Below are 15,698 nucleotides of genomic sequence, written 5' to 3' on the forward strand. Positions count from 1 at the left end.
GGCGTGAAGTTTCATGGCTGCCACACTAGTCGCACCGCCTCCAAACACAGGTTGCTTAGGAAATGCCCTCCCGTTTCTTCTTCTAGTACTCTCAATTCTGGTCTCTGAATGTGTGTGGGTTTATGCCAATCAATTCTCCAACACCAGCTGACCGCCCTACAATTCCGTTCAGTTCTGGCGCTTTCTACCTGGAAGCAGCATCAAGTCCCACAGGCTTCAGGGCTCAGCCCACAGACACTTGAGAGGCCAGGTGAAGTCTAGTGTCCACCTGTGCATCTGACTAGTTATAAATTGAGGTTTTAAAAAAGTATATTATTTATTTATGCATACAGAACTGGGGTACAGGCCAGAGGTGCAGGTGTGGTGAGAGCATTCACCAGAGATAGAGTGGGGAGCAAAATAGGCAGATCTACTGAGATACACTGCTGAGAGGAGCAGCAGGCAGGTCAGGAGAGGTATGCCATGTCATGTGGGTCACCTCCCTGACGGGGGATCAAACTCATGCTTCAGTGGCTGTGATAGCTTCATACTGTGGTGCTTTAACCAGTTGCGCCACCAGGGAGGGCCCCCAATTGAAATTGTTATGATCTCCTCCTCAGGTCTGATTAACTTGCTCACAAAACTTGGGAAAACAGGTGACTTTCTAGATTACCAGTTTATTATAAAAGGATGCAACTCAGAACCACCAGATCAAGGAGATGCATAAGGCCATGGTTACATCTCTCTGGGCACATCATCCGCCCAGCACCTCCATGTGTTTATCCCTCCCTACCCCCACGGAAAATGCAAGCTGTTTTGGAGAATTTTGTAAGAGGAACACTGAGGAGCAACCTCTGAGCCGGTGGGTGGCGCTCCCAGTCAAGTCCCTGGTGGAAGGGAGGCTATCCAGACTCAACCCCGAGCAGGCGAGGAAGCTGGCTGGAAACGGCTGGGCTGGTGCTTTGGCAATTAGACTGCGGTGTCTTTTGGCAGAAAAAAATGTGTTGGCACTTTGTCAGTTGTCTGGCTGGGGCTTCCACGGCTGAATCTCTGGTGAGGAGGACATCTGTGGAGAAGCCACCAGCTTGTCATTACGGTTTTGGCTTATGGCTCAGTCTCTGCTCCGTGGACACTATGTAGGGCAGGACAGACAGCATCTGCCATGTGCCAGCTTATAATCTCTCTCCTCTCCCTTTTCTCACTCCCTTTGTAAACACATTCTGTGATGTGTCTGCTCTTGGGTCCTGTCCTGCAGTTTTATGTGGGTGAGGACCCACCAAATGGGTCAACCCCAGTCCATTGCATTTGCTGTTTCACACCTAAGAACTGAGCCCCCTAGAGCTTCACAAACGCCACTGAATCTGCTGCTTCCAGTTAGCAGAGAAGCAAAGGCAGCAGAGAGGAAGACAGAAGGGCTTCTCGAGAGGCGCGCCCAGAATAAACTGCTTCTGCATACATTCCAGGACCCATCACAGGGCCTCACCTAATTGCAACAGAGCCTGGGAAATGTTTATACTTGGATCCAGGAGAAAGAGAAGCATGTATTCTGGGGAGCACTGGCAATCTCTGCCACAGTGGGCAAGTTCCTGGTAGCCCTACCACTCTCAGTGAATGAACACAAGGTAGGAGAAATTTGGGGTGTAGTATATAAAGAAATTCACACTTGCCTCAAACTTCTGATCATAACAGGCTTGCAGGATAAGGTCACTTTGTTTGGGTTAAATAAGCCTTCAAGGTCCAGAAACCACCACTGTCATCACCACCTTCAATATTACCATCTCTTTCATTTTGGTTTATAGTTATGGTTGCTGTTTTTCTTACCACTGGACTTCCAAAGCTTCTGAAACATACCTGAGCTGTCAAACCTACTGGCTGTATAGGATGGTTTATGTACATACCTATATCCCAGAGTAACTGTATAGCAACCTGTAATTGTCAGGGCACAGGACTTAGCACACAGTTAACATTGGCATCTAGAAGTTAACATTGGCATCTAGAAGTCTGAAAGGTGAGTAGTGGAAACTTCATTTGCCAAAAGGGAAGATGATGCTCTCTAGCAAGCACCAAGATTCACCAAATTGCTGAAATCTTGCAACCTCACAAAGGCATCTGGGTATGTTGTCATTGATGAAGAATTGCCCACACCCACTCTCTTTGTTCCCATCAGCTGATTTTCCAGTCAGGGGGAAAATGGTTCTGGGTTCCAGAGATGCCAGAAAGACTTGGAGACCAGTGGAACAAACAGGTCTGAGAAGCCTAGCAGACACCGCCATTCTACCCATACATGGGCACGAAAGCTTCCTAGTAATGGTTTTTTCTTGCTCGTGTGGAGAGTTCAAATCATCTATTTGTGATGGAGGTGAGCTGAAGTCCTGAAAGGTATTAGGGTACCTGTGCCTCCAAATCCCAGGGACTGGCCTTCTAGATCTGTAGCCTTAATGATTTCCTCACTCAGAAATCATTAGTTCGTAGGAGAATCATGCTCCTGTGCGTAAATTCACCACATAGTGACCCTTGAAAGTAAAAGGATGATTTCTGTTGGCAACGTAATTGCATGGTGCATGCAGTAAATGGTTGCCAGCATGTGCGCATTTACTGTTGAGTAGTAAGTGTACATGCCTTAATCATGTTAACCAACAAGTATGAAGTGCCTACCTTGAGTGGGTGCACAAAGGACAGAAATGGTTGCCAGACTTCTAAGACCATAAAAGTCTCTGTCTTCCAGGAACTTGTCTCTCAATGGTCAGAGGCAGTGTGGGGCAACAACAAGCTTGAATTCTGTACAAAGTCCCAGGGTTGAATTCTTGATTGCCACTCAACCTCCACAAGTCTCAGATTTTCCATTTGCAGTATGAGGACAGTAACTGCTACCTCACAAGAGCTGTTATGGAGTGAGAACATTCATGTAATGGGAGGTTCTTATTAACATTTTTAACACATCATGGGATCTTACTGGTGTTATAAAAGAAGTAAATGTTCACTGAAGAAAATGTAGATGAGGCCCTCCCTGGTGGTGCAATGGATAAGGACACAGCACTGCAAGCTAGCTGCAGCGGCTTCAGGGCGAGTTTGATCCCCGGTCCTTGAGGTGACCCACAGGTGCGGCAGACCTCTCCTGACTGGCCCGCTGCTCCCCTTAGCAGTGTACTTCATTGATCTGCCTGCTCTGCTCCCCACTCTAGTCTGTGGTGAATCCTCTCACCGCCCCTGCACTTCTGGCTTGTACCCTAGGTTCTGTATGCATAAGTAAATCTTAAAAAAAAAAAAAGAAAGAAAGAAAATGTAGATGACACAGAAATAAAACCTTATACACCTTTTCCTGAGATATTAGTCCCTGAAATGTGATTTTACTAGAGTAGCTATAGTTATAAAAACATGCCCATGGGTCAGGCTCTATCCAGGGCTTCAGTATCACAGCCCTGGATTCTGATCAGCTAAGAATCTGTTCTACCCAATGCTGTGGAATGGCTGAGGTTAGATTGTGGGAAGAGCCTACTACCTCTGGGAAAGTGGTAAAAACCAGGCAGACTGAGGCAAAAAAGAAGGGAAGAGTTCCTGGCATTTAACAGGCCACTCTGAGGATGAGAATGTCATCTTAATCTCTCCGTGCACTACGTGGTTTATTTATCCATTTTTTAAAGACTTATTTATGCATATAAAACTGGGGTACAGGTCAGAGGTGCAGGGGCGGTGAGAGGATTCACCAGAGACAGAGTGGGGAGCAGAACAGGCAGACTGACGGAGTACACTGCTGAGAAAGCAGGTGCGGGAGAGGCCTGCTGCAACTCCTCACCTCTGGGGGATCTAACTGGCACTGAAGTGACTGCAGCTAGGTTGCAGTGGTGCACTTTACCCCGCTGCACCATCGTGGGGGGGGGGCTGCACTGAGTGGTTTAAATCCACAAGCCAGGGGCTCTCCCTTGTGTCTCAAAGGGTTAGGACAAAGCACTGCAATCTAGCCTCAGCAGCCTCAGCGCAAGTTCAATCCCTGGCCAGGGAGCTGACCCACATGGCGCAGCATAACTGGGTTAGATACAGGCAAAAGGACAACTTTATGTGTGAGGGACCTGATGCTCTCCACCATGGGTCTAGCCCTACTAAAGCTTATGGATCAAGAGTCAGGGAAGTGGTAGGCTCACCAAGTAAAACTTAAGTTGTTGGGGCCCTCCCTGGTGGCGCAGCGGGTTAAAGCACAACACTGAGAAGCTAAAGCCGCTTCCGCATGAGTTCGATCCCCGCCTGCCCCGGAGGCGACCGCATGGCGTGGCAGACCTCTCCTGACCCGCCCACTGCTCCCCTCAGCAATGTACTTCGTTGATCTGTCTGTTCTGCTCCCCACTCTGTCTCTGGTGAAGTCTCTCACTGCCCCTGAGTCTCTGGCCTGTACCCCAGTTCTGTATGTACAAATAAATAAATCTTAAAAAAAAAAAAAAAAACTTAAGTTGTTAAAACAGAAAACTGGTGGGGATAAAATGTTCAGCATTCGATGTTGACTAATAATGAGAGCAAGAAAATACAAATGAACTCAAACTGGATATATACACTGAACAGGAAGCATGTGGGACACGTTGTCATTTCCCAACTGTCTTTAACTGGATTCAGAGTCAGAAGCTTAAAGAAATGAGCATTTGAAATGTAGTCACAATCGCAGAGCACATTCAGAAGACTGTATGTATAAATCATGTTTTCAGTGGCTGTGGCTAATTCTGCAATGTCAGCTTGTGCTCATCAGTGGACCTTAGCTCCAAGAGCAGTGTGCTAAAACCAAGCCATGCTCCCCAGGATCTTTGTAGTGGAATATATCAATTTCCAAATTACTAAGTTTTTAGATACAACCAACTTGGGTCTATCTAACACTATATTAAATAACCTACCATCACAGATAACTCATCTCAACAGTAATTGCTTACTTAGCTATTAAAATTCTCAATTACAGAATAATCTTTTAAATATGAGTTATTATTACTTTGCTGGAAATTGACCACGATAAATCAAGTCTGTGTTTGTTTTTGTTATTTTCCCCTTGTTTTATTTGATAAAAATATGCTACATACTACCATTTTTAATATTTCCCTGACATTTTATTTGAAAATTTTCAAACTCACAATAGTTGAAATAGTAATATTAAAATGTTAATGCTGTCTTCACACACAAGGGGTCTTTATCAGAAGCAAAAACTCAGCAGCCAGATAGATTCTGCATGCTCGCAAAAGCAGCAGCCACCCATTTAGTGAGAGGAGCTTTCTGTCTTCAGAAAGTCTTGCAATGACTTTTTAGTAGTGCTTTTACTCATCTCATTAGAAACTCACAGGCACTGGGTTTATTCCCATTTTACAGATGAGGAAACACACTCAGAGAGGTGAAATGATCTGTTCAAGGTCTCCAGGCAGTAACCAACCCAGCTGATACTAGACTGAAGACTTCTGACTTCAGTAACTCAACATTCCGAGGTCATTTCCTCTCGGATATACATTGAGATTAAAGTCAGAGCTGAAGAGAGACACAATGAAGTATTTTAGTCTATTTTTCTAACAGAAAGCAAGAATTAACCAGGACCATGTGTGTAGCGTTATCAATCACAAGTCTGTTACTGGGAACATAAAACCACAGTGGAAACCCGAGTGGGCAGATACACAAGGAGGAAGGAACATAAGTTCTCTCGGCGCGCCATCAACACTTACTGAGTATTTACTGCCCCGGGTATCATGCTTGGGATACAGAGAAAATAAGGTTTTTATCCTGATGGAGCTCACATTCCAGTGGCTCAGTGGTCAATTCAAAAGCTGCCAATGAGAAACTGGGGGCTGCTTCTAACCCACACTAGTGTTTTGTTTGGCCCAATGAGCTTAATTTTTTCTCTTTATATTAAACTGACAACTTCTGGCTTCTCTGAAACAGGCAAGCAACTTCTGAATCTCTGAATAAACAGCAGCGCCCTCGCCCCCCACCCATGACAAACGCCCTCTAGATACCACTACAGCCTACATTTCCCACCATCGGACACCCAGACAGCCGTGGTCCAATGCATGCATTTGCCTTACCCACTTGACATCCACAAGCAGTAAAGCTGACAACCCTGAAGCAAACAAATATCCAAACAAGGTAATTTCAGATAATATTAAGTAATATAAAGTAAGTAAAATAAGCTAATATTAAGTTAATATAAGGGATGCGGTATGATTGGTGGAAAGGGCTACTTCAGATTGGGTGGTTAGGGAGAGTCTTTCTAAAGTATAATTGAAACCAAAAACAGAAGCATGACAATTCTGCCAACAGAAGGAAAAAAAAAAAGCTTCTAAGCAGAGGGCATAGTCCCCCTTAATGCTGTAAATAACTTGGCTCAGTCAAGGAAGTGTGGACTGGGTTGGCTGGGAGAGTGGCAACAAGATCACAGAGGAAGGAAGAAGCCAGATTACACAGGACTGTGTAGGCCATAGCTAGAACTTTGGAATTTATTCCAAGTGTGATGGGAAGCCTTTGGAAGGTTTTAATTTAGGAACATTGTGATCTGACATTTTTATAAGCTCTCTCTGCTACACAGAAAAGTGATTTAGTGAGGCAAGAAGAAGCAAAGAGCCCAATTAGGAAGCTGTATGATAGTAGTCTATAGGAGACAGTGGCTAGGATCAGCATGGTCAAAGAAATGACCGAGAAGTAGCAGACTCAGGATATAATCTGGACGATAGCCGGGGAATGTTCTGATGTAGTGGAGAGAGTAATGAAAGGGGAGTATTTAAGGGTAACTCCAGGTGGCTTAATCAAATACTTGAATGAGTTGAAGTGACTAGGAGAGGTCACAGTTTCAGGAAAGTAAAAGAATTTACTTTGGATAAATTAGTTCTGCCTAGACTGAAGTTCTCCTGACTTCCTCATTTTCCTGACTTCCCACATCCAACTAATCCACAAATCCAAAAATTCAAACACCTAAATATGTAACCTTTTATCAAATCTATCCCTTCAACCTCATATCCACATTTCTGTCCTGACTCAATCCTCTCCTGCCCTGACTTTTACAACAATTTTCTACAGCTATGAATAAACCAACAAGAAGCACTTAATAAGACACGTACCTCTCTCCCACCAGTCATCTTTGATAGCAGAGATCATGTCTCATTCTATTTATCTCTGGTGCTTAATCCTGCACTGGGAACAGGGTAGGTACTCAAAAATCTGATGAACCGAGAAGCAGTCTCCTCAAATAGGATAATAACCTCCTGGAAGGGAGGAAGACCACCTTGGGATTCTATGACACCTTCACACAAAGCAGAACTATGTATCAAATCTATGTCAGAAACATCACCTTCCACAGGATGTATTTGCTTCATTTTAGTTTCAAAATACTGATTCCCACTTTTACTGGGTAGCTAATGATACTGGAGGACAGAAACATCTATTACTATTTTCCACTTTTTTAATCTAGAGGTTTTGTACTCTCATACCCTCAAAGCACTTATTAGGAAGTCACAAAGAGGGTTATTTTCATTTTACAAATAAGAGAACCAAGGCACAGAACAAAATCCCTTAATTACTTTTAGATGAACTAGAAGCACCGTCTGGATTAAGACTAACCCCTCTCTGACACCATACCACTATCTTTAACTGGAAGATATTCTAGTCTCCCACCCCTGAAAGGTTACTGGTTAGTACTCAGATCTTCTCTAGGTTTTGCCCACACAGTTACAAATGTCCCTGGGTACCAGGGTGTATTGCCACAAAGTCAAAGACCATGTTTTCTATCTCTTTTTACCTACCATTCTTCTCAGTACCCTTCATCTCCCCCCAAAAAGTATTTTGGTCATTAGCCTGGGAGGTCAAGTAAGTGTAAGAATCACCATCAGCAAGGACAGAGAAAGATCTAAGTAGGCAAAAGTTATTCCGGTGGATAAAGAAAGGGGCCACCACTAAGAAAATCAAAATACTTATTTCAAAAGGTTTCCAGCTTGGGAGTACGTGGGAAGAAAAGTGGCAGCGGCAGCAGCAGGCCAGGTCCATCCCGACTTCTTCTTCCAGAGTTATTTCTTCCAGGCACCCAGGCTCTTCAGTGCATCCTGAGCCTGGGTCAGCTGGTGCTGTATCCTCTGGCGGGTGCTCTCACTGGAGGCGCGCTTCAGGAGGCCCTGCATTTCTTCTACCACTGCCCGGTGGCCAGCGGTGTTGTGGAAGAGCCGCACAGCCCGATCGCCACAGGAGGCCAGAAGCCGGCCAGTGATGTCAAAGGCCAAGTCAGAGATATACTCTCCATGGACTTGTTCAAAGCACTCCTCCTTCTCACCCCGTCGGGTATTGTAGAGATGAATACTGCTGCCACTTGCCAAGGCCAAGACCTGGGCATCAGGAGAGAGTGCCAGGCGGCAAGGCAGGGTGCTTGCCTCTTCAAAGCGTCCTGTCCTCAGCAAGTAGGGGTCTTGCTGCTTCTTGTATTCCACATCTGTGTCCCACAATTTCCAGGTACCATCCTTGGAGACAGAGGCCATCCTGCAGCATGGAAAATCATGGCTCTATTCCCAACATATCCTGGAGGAGAGGTGACTGGGACAGCATTAGGGGCACCAGCAAGGAAACCACTCTACTGATAACGCTTACTTTCTGCTTAGGGTTAGGCACTCCACCCACCTCAGAGCTCAGCAGAGGTAGAAGGACCTGGATGTCAAGAGGGCCTGAGAGCTCCAGGTAAGAATCAGAGGATTCACTTACCTCCGGGAGTCATTGGAGAAAGCGAAGAAATGGACAGCTGCGGAGTGACCCTTCAATTCGAAGGCTCGGACAACCTCCTGGAAGTCGCCTTTTTTCCCAAAGCAGACTTCCCAAACTTTTACATCAGGGGTGAAGCCACACGAAGCCACAAACCTGCCATATGACCCAGTTTCCTTTAAAACTTAATTTTAAGGGTATTTTGTTACTGCAAACCACTTTCTTGAGAAACTTATATCTGCTATATCTTTTTAAAGCATTTTAAAACGCAAGGTCTTAGTTCAGTCTCACAAATATGTTATAAGCTGCATTCTACTCCCAACACAACTTTTTGAAAACTATAGATGAAGAAATATAGATTAAGAACTTAATATAGTCTTTGTAGTCCAATATAGACTAGGTGACTTAATCCACACTATATGTATTTCCACTACTGGAAGCTGACTTTCTGCTCTGGCCTTGTTCCCAGTCCCAACTTCTGCCTTCCTCACCTGCTACAAGGGGATATAGCAGCATGCATATTATTCATCTGGTTGGTGTTGATTGTAGACAGCACCTGACCTTTCAGATTCCAGATGAGAACAGTTGTGTCACTGGAAGCAGTCATGATGAATTTCCCTGAGGAATTAATGACATGAGCTGAAGTCAATTATCTTATCAACACTCATTCTCCAAGGACACAGATCTTATGAAGGTCTCTGCTGCCCGAAGTATCCAAGCTTGCTCACCTCCCAGGCCAAGGGTCACCACAGATAATAAGGACTGCTACAGTTTTATCAGCATCCCCTGGGGACTTTCTGTGGTTCCCAGGACTCCAGTAGAACACAGAACCAGAGTCATTTTGGCACACTAGGGCTGAGCCCAACTCTCAGTAGCATAAATTCATTCAGCAAAGATAACCGGAGCCATTTCCTCTCACTTTGGCAAGTTCCACCCTTTGAATTCCTCTTACCTGTGTCAGCAATACAAATGTTGATGATGGGTGCCTTGTGCTTTTTAGGAAAGTCTTCTGGGGTAGCCGTGAAGGTATAGTCACCACTCTCTCGTTTGTTCATCTTGTAGACACGGAGGGTGTCTTCATTGGCCAGCCAGACAATGAAGGCCCTAAAGACAGACAGTAAACTAGTCCCTCATGTATTTGGTCTATGTGTGGTAGATTTTGTGTTAGTTTTGAAGAAAATGAAGATCTCCCATCAAGCCCTGTAGTTAGCTTTATAACTTAATACCTTGGTTCAAAAATCACTTGCAACTCCTTACAAAGAGGACTCTCATAGCTCTGGCTCCCTCAGTTTCTCTCCAGGGTTCAGAAAACCATTCTGCTCCCAAAACTAATCTGGTAGCCAGGCTGATTTTCCCTACATAGAGACAGATCTTTTCCTCTCTGCTCCCTTGCCTTGTAGCTGCATAGCCCTCCAGGGAGCCCCAGGAAGTACTCAAGCCATTTGAGTGCTTTCTTTCTGCCACCCCAAGCAAGACATTGTGACTCCCTTCACTACCCCAAACCAAGGGTTTGGAAAGGACACAAACATGGGGCAGAGCTTCTACAGGAACACCTGAGGGTCCATCCTGTCCCACCTGCAGTCAGGGCTGAAGCGCACCAGGGTGGCGTGGTCCAGTTCCACATTGGCTCTCATGCTGCGGTGCTCCCGCTGCAAGAAGTCCTTAGTACTCCAGATGCGGACGGTGCGATCATCTGCACAGGTGGCAAGGTACTTGCCATTGCTGCTAAAGTCCATGCAAGATATGTTCCCACTGTGGCTCTAGGGGAAGGGTTGCAGGAAGTGTGAACAGAGACCCCTGGGACAGAAGGGAAGCCTAACCAGCAACCATGACTCAAAGGCCCTGTTGCCTGGTTTAACAGCAAGTTGAAGATGGGATGTGATAAGGAATAGAATGGGCTTCCTCACTGACTTTGGTCAGAGGAAGAGCAGTATGAAACATTCAAGCAATATGTGGGGGTGTGAGTCTTTGTGTTCATGTGCTGTATATGGGTACCCATGTACCTTTAGTGCTGCAGCCAAGAGGCGGTGGGTGAAGTTGTGTTGTTGAGGTTTCTCCTTGCGAATTCGTTGATGCTGTTTCTGCTTCTTGGACTTTAAGGACTTGTCAAGTGGAAATCCATTAGCTTTTTGGCCTATAAGGAAGAGCCATGTCACCCATCCATTCACTCACTACACATTTACAGGCTACCAATGATTGGTCAGGCAATGAATCGAGTAGCAAGAGATGACCAGCTATTGCAAGGCAGAGGTTTCTGAAACAGTATTGGTTTGGACTGTGCCTCTAACCACTCAGTGATCCTGAGGAGGCTGCTTGCAGTTAGTCCAGATAGCAAAGGACTCAACGTAAATTAGAAAAGGCATCCCTCAGGGCTGGTAGCACAGTATGGCCAGTGCGTGCAGCTCTTTGGTCAAATATCCCTGCAAGTGGAATAATGTGCACAGCTGAATCTGGTGGTTCTGGCCCTGGTTAAGTTACTTCACTGTTTTGAGTCTTAGATTCCTCAAGGAGCTTGTGAAAATTAGATTACAGAGTTCCCAAAACAAGTGCCAGAAGCTCAAAGGAATTCCAAAGACAACGTGAGGGTGAGAGAAGTCAGTGTTGAGCACCACCCTCTATGCCAGGGCTGGTGCTGGCTGTTGCTTTTTCATAAAATATCTAATTGAGAATGAAACTAGGTGCATGTGTTCTATCTCTGCAGATGCACAACTGCTACAGGGAAATGACCTCCTGAGCTCCACATACAATCTGCGCTCTGCTTACCTCTCCAGCCTGGTTTAACAAGGCCCCTCCTTCCTCTTCTCAGTAGGGTCATATCAATTTCTGTTTCAAGACTCCTTGCTTTCAGTCGGATTGCCTGTCAGGAAAGTTCCTTCCTAGTCTCCTGGAAAACTCTCACACACCTATCCTTCAGAAACCTATCTCCTGTGCTTTCTACTTTCAGTGGCTCACTACCCCACCAAAAAAACCCCACCAAAACCAGCAGCAGTTGACCACCCCTACACTTGTTTCCTGTTTCTAGTACCGACCTTCCCCGTGAAACCTACCACGTGTATTTTTTTTTTTTTTTTACCTACATTGAAAGATATTCTTCTCCCTCATCCAACAATGGATTCTCTAAAAGAAAAGTCTCCGGAGCCTAAATGTTGCCGCACATCGGGGAAGAGTCCATTGAATGAATGAACCCCCTCACCTCATTTCCATGAGATAACCCCCCTCACCCCATTTCCATGAGAGAGTTTACAGGCGCTTTCGCAGTAAACCCGGGCAGAAGCTGGGGCGAGAGGTTTCGGGGCTCGCCCTCAGACGGGGAACGCGGCAGCGCGAGACCCAGTTTCTACAGCAGGGGCCCAACCAGCCGGAGGAGGCGCCTAGCCTCTGGCGGCGCACCTCATTTCACAGGAGACTGAGGCCCAGAGCCCGCGGTACCCCAGCAGGCCCCAAAGGGCAGGTCTGACCACCGGAAAGCCGGCGGCGAAGTCCCCGAGGGTCACCCCTTCCCGCCCGATCCCACTAACCAGCGGCCCGGCGGCAGGTCTCCTCTGCGCGCAGCCACCCCCGTGCTACCGCCGCCGTCGCCATCAGGGCCAGCAACCCGAGCAGCAGAGACAGGCCTATCAGCTCCGGAATCTGCGGCAGCTCCATCTTGACCCGCCCGCTGCCACCTCAGCCTCTGGCTAAATGGGCGCTAGCTCGTCTCCGTCTGCGCGGGGCCACGCACGCACGCGGGGCGGAGCCTGGCCGTTGGGCGTCCCGAAGGGCGGAGTCAGACCGTTGGCGCGCCTCGGGGCGGGGCCTTGCCGTTGGCTCATCAACATGTAGGCGGGGCCTATCGTAGACCCGCCTCGGGGGCGGGGCTTTGTAGTCTGCGGGTCCCGAGAGCCCGGGCTTAGCTGTTAGCTGGTCCTGGCGCTGGAGACTGGTGCAGTCCTAAGGGTGGAGGCTAGGCCCTGTTCTGGTAGCCCCTTAAGTTACTCATAATTGTTTATTAAACACATTATTCCAGTCATCACTACACTGAAATCCTTTTTTTTTTTTTTTTTTAAAGATTTATTTATTTGTGCATACAGAACTGGGGTACAGGCCAGAGGCTCAGGGGCGGCGAGAGGCTTCACCAGAGACAGAGCGGGGAACAGAACAGACAGATCAACGAAGTACACTGCTGAGGGGGGCAGCGGGCGGGTCAGGAGAGGTCTGCCACGCTATGTGGTCACCTCCGGGGCAGGCGGGAATCGAACTCATGCGGAAGCGGCTTTTGATTCTCAGTGCTGTGCTTTAACCCGCTGCGCCACCAGGGAGGGCCATACACTGAAATCCTTTTAAGGAGACAAACCAGTTTATAATAAAGCCCTTTTAACCAGTGAGAAAGTCTTCTTGGCATCAGGGGAAACTCAGACTTTTACTATTAGTGGAGTAAGGATGGACTTTTACTGTCAGTGGAATTGGAGTGTGGGACCACCTCAGCAAAACCTGGAAATGAGGGCCCTGTGGGGAGGTAGGGCATGATCAAAGTAAAGTAGCAGATAAGATTGGGAAAGTAGGCAGCAGCCCTTCTGCCCACCTGTGACTCTGCAGGTGTATCTTTTCACCAGCCTTCTCCCTATGCAAAGCAGCAGAGGCTGCTCCTCCCAGCCTTCCTGCCTGTGACTAAGTACAGCCTGTCATTTTTCAGGGGGCAGCTCTTTTTGCCCACTTGTGTCTGTGCAAGTGTCCTTGACTTCCCTTTTTATAACAAACCTGCCCTTTTGGTTATGGATACACACACACACACACACACACACACAAATAAATAAATACACAATTACTAGGAAGGACTTGAGTGCTAGCTCACACCAACAAGCAGAGAGGAACCTCTGCTGATTACCACAGTGAAAGACTGTCTATGCGGACCACTACATGCCAAGACCAAGACAGCCAGGAGATGGTTGCAAAGATCTTTGAGGGATATGATAAAAGCCTGGACATGGGGGTGACTTGAAGAGTGGAAAGGAAACTGAAACAATGTGGAAAAAAAATTAGAATAATTATAGATTCACAAGGAGTGGCAAAAAAATTCAACAAGAAAGAATCAGGTGCCTGTCACCCAGTTTCTTCCTATGGTAACTTCTTGTATGACCATAGTGCAAAGGAGCAAAATTGGTAGACACAATCTCTAGACTCAGAATTCACCAAAAAGGAAATAATCTGAAAGATGAACTGCTAGCATTTGGGTTGGACCCTTAGCTAGAGAGGGAATGGTCCCAGAACAGCAGTGAATCCAAGTTCATAGTGAGTCAAAGTACCAGGTTCAGGGGTTCCAGATTCAAGTGTTTTCTTTCTTACTAGGGAGCCTTTCTGACAGTGCAGGCCCTCTGGCTTTTAGAAGGAACCACTGAAGAGGCTGCTGCAGAGACGAGATAACAGACAGATACGCCACAATCTGGTGAGGAAATAGATCCAGTCAGAGAGCAAATGGAGCCGTCTCATTTCCTTCCCTTTTGTCTTGGGGGGCGGTGGGGGGGGGGGAAGTAGGGTGGCTGGCATTGACTCATCTGTGAGCAATGGGGTGGGGAGGCCTAGGAGGGAGTATTCAGAGCATCCTGGACTTTCCTTCTGAATTTGCTATATAGAACTATAGGCTCAGTCACTTTCTGTACCAGAAATATTTTGCATGTGACATTTATTGATTCAGGAGCTTTGCATTTTATTTAATCTTTTCATATTCCCATCCCACAAATTAGGAGATTGATGCTCTAGACTTATGCTCATTAAGTAATTTGCTAGCAGTCACAGAGGTGAAGAGAGGACTTAGCGACAAATGCAGGTCTGCTGACTGCAATCTCTTGATGTGGGGACAAGGAGAAGCAAAAGCCAAGGTCAGCTGGGTGTAGTTTAGTCCAGGCTACACAATTCACATCCTTGAAGTCAGTTGATCTTTATAGTGGCCCATGAGATAGATGATACTGTAAAATAACTCAAAACAGTAAAAAGGAGGGAAAAAACAACAACTTAGGCTTAAATTAAGTAACTTACCCAAGGTCAACAAGGATGCAAAAATTAAAACCCAGAGTCAAATTGGGATCATTGACATGCCAAGATCCATGCTCTTCCCTCTTCACCACTGGACACAGGAAGACCTTATTTTACCTTCAGGTGTTGTACAGCTCAGCTGGGAGTCAAAGCTGACATGTGGAAGAACAGCATGTGACAAAGCAGGGTTTGGGAAAGCTGGGCAGAGCAGCAGGGCCATCTGCCAGTAGATTTTGAAGAAGTGAGATTTGGCTGTACCGTCAAGGGTGGACAAGTGAAACAGGAGGTAGGAGGGAATTTTTTTATTTTTTATTACAAAGTTTATTTTTACATCATTTTGCACATTTTTTTTTCCATCTCGATTGTAATCCCTGCGGGTTTCCCATCACCAAATCACCCCTGTGCCACCACCATAGTCCCGTGCATTTCCCTCCCTTCCTCCCTCCCCCCGTTTTTGATCCCATTCCCCACTCCACCCCCACAAAATGTCTCTGGTATATGGTTGTTCATTATTTTTGTTATTTTCTCGCCTGGTCCATTATACTCCTGCTATGAGTGAAACCATCCAGTATTTTTCTTTCTCTTTCTGGCTTATCTCACTAAGCATGATCTTTTCCAGCTCCATCCAACCAAGTTGCTGCAAAAGACATGTGTTTCTCTTTTTTGGTTGCTGAGTAATATTCCATTGTATATATATACCACATCTTTCTAATCCAGCCATCTACTTTTGGGCATTTGGGCTGCTTCCATGTTTTTCCAATTGTAAATAAAGCAGCAATAAACATGGGGGTACAAGTATCTTTTTCAATCAGTGTTTTTGTGTCTTTTGAGTAGATACCTAGGAGTGGGATTGCTGGGTCGTAGGGAAGCTCCATGTTTAGCAGTTTGAGGAACCTCCAAACAGTTTTCCATAGTGGTTGTACTAGTTTGCATTCCCACCAGCAATGCAGGAGAGTTCCTTTTTCTCCACATCCTCGCCAACATTTGTTGTTGCTAGTTGTTGGAAGATGTGCCATTCT

The 15,698-nt window shown here is 46.2% G+C and overlaps 1 protein-coding gene across 2 annotated transcripts; it reads right to left on the minus strand.

The window, feature by feature from the left end:
* Window positions 1–7,719: 7,719 nt before the first annotated feature.
* TBL2 (transducin (beta)-like 2) lies at window positions 7,720–12,340 on the minus strand. Of its 2 annotated transcripts, XM_012729240.1 has the most exons (8): window positions 12,189–12,273; window positions 11,434–11,527; window positions 10,674–10,804; window positions 10,246–10,430; window positions 9,623–9,774; window positions 9,162–9,288; window positions 8,674–8,826; window positions 7,720–8,454 (listed from the first exon to the last, which is right to left on the minus strand). In XM_012729240.1, the coding sequence occupies exons 2-8, from the start codon at window positions 11,483–11,485 to the stop codon at window positions 7,992–7,994; spliced, it is 1,263 nt and encodes a 420-aa protein (XP_012584694.1). In that variant the 5' UTR covers window positions 11,486–11,527; window positions 12,189–12,273; the 3' UTR covers window positions 7,720–7,991. The 2 variants fall into 2 exon arrangements, with proteins under 2 accessions (XP_012584694.1, XP_004688348.1); XM_004688291.2 differs by lacking the exon at window positions 11,434–11,527 and having other exon boundaries at window positions 12,189–12,340.
* Window positions 12,341–15,698: the final 3,358 nt, after the last annotated feature.

The sequence above is a fragment of the Condylura cristata genome, unplaced genomic scaffold (assembly GCF_000260355.1).
Source record: "Condylura cristata isolate star-nosed mole 26May11 unplaced genomic scaffold, ConCri1.0 scaffold00024, whole genome shotgun sequence".
In the NCBI taxonomy this organism is placed as follows: Eukaryota; Metazoa; Chordata; class Mammalia; order Eulipotyphla; family Talpidae; genus Condylura; species Condylura cristata.

What these genes read in the sequence shown, in the direction of transcription:
- TBL2 (XM_004688291.2), bottom strand. Translation starts at nt 12,315, where the DNA reads ATGGAGCTGCCGCAGATTCCGGAGCTGATAGGCCTGTCTCTGCTGCTC. An exon ending in GCTATATCCCCTTGTAGCAG is followed by an intron (nt 8,827 to 9,161) that starts GTGAGGAAGGCA and finishes GTCATATGGCAG; the next exon opens with GTTTGTGGCTTCGTGTGGCT. An exon ending in TTCTCCAATGACTCCCGGAG is followed by an intron (nt 8,455 to 8,673) that starts GTAAGTGAATCC and finishes TCCATGCTGCAG; the next exon opens with GATGGCCTCTGTCTCCAAGG.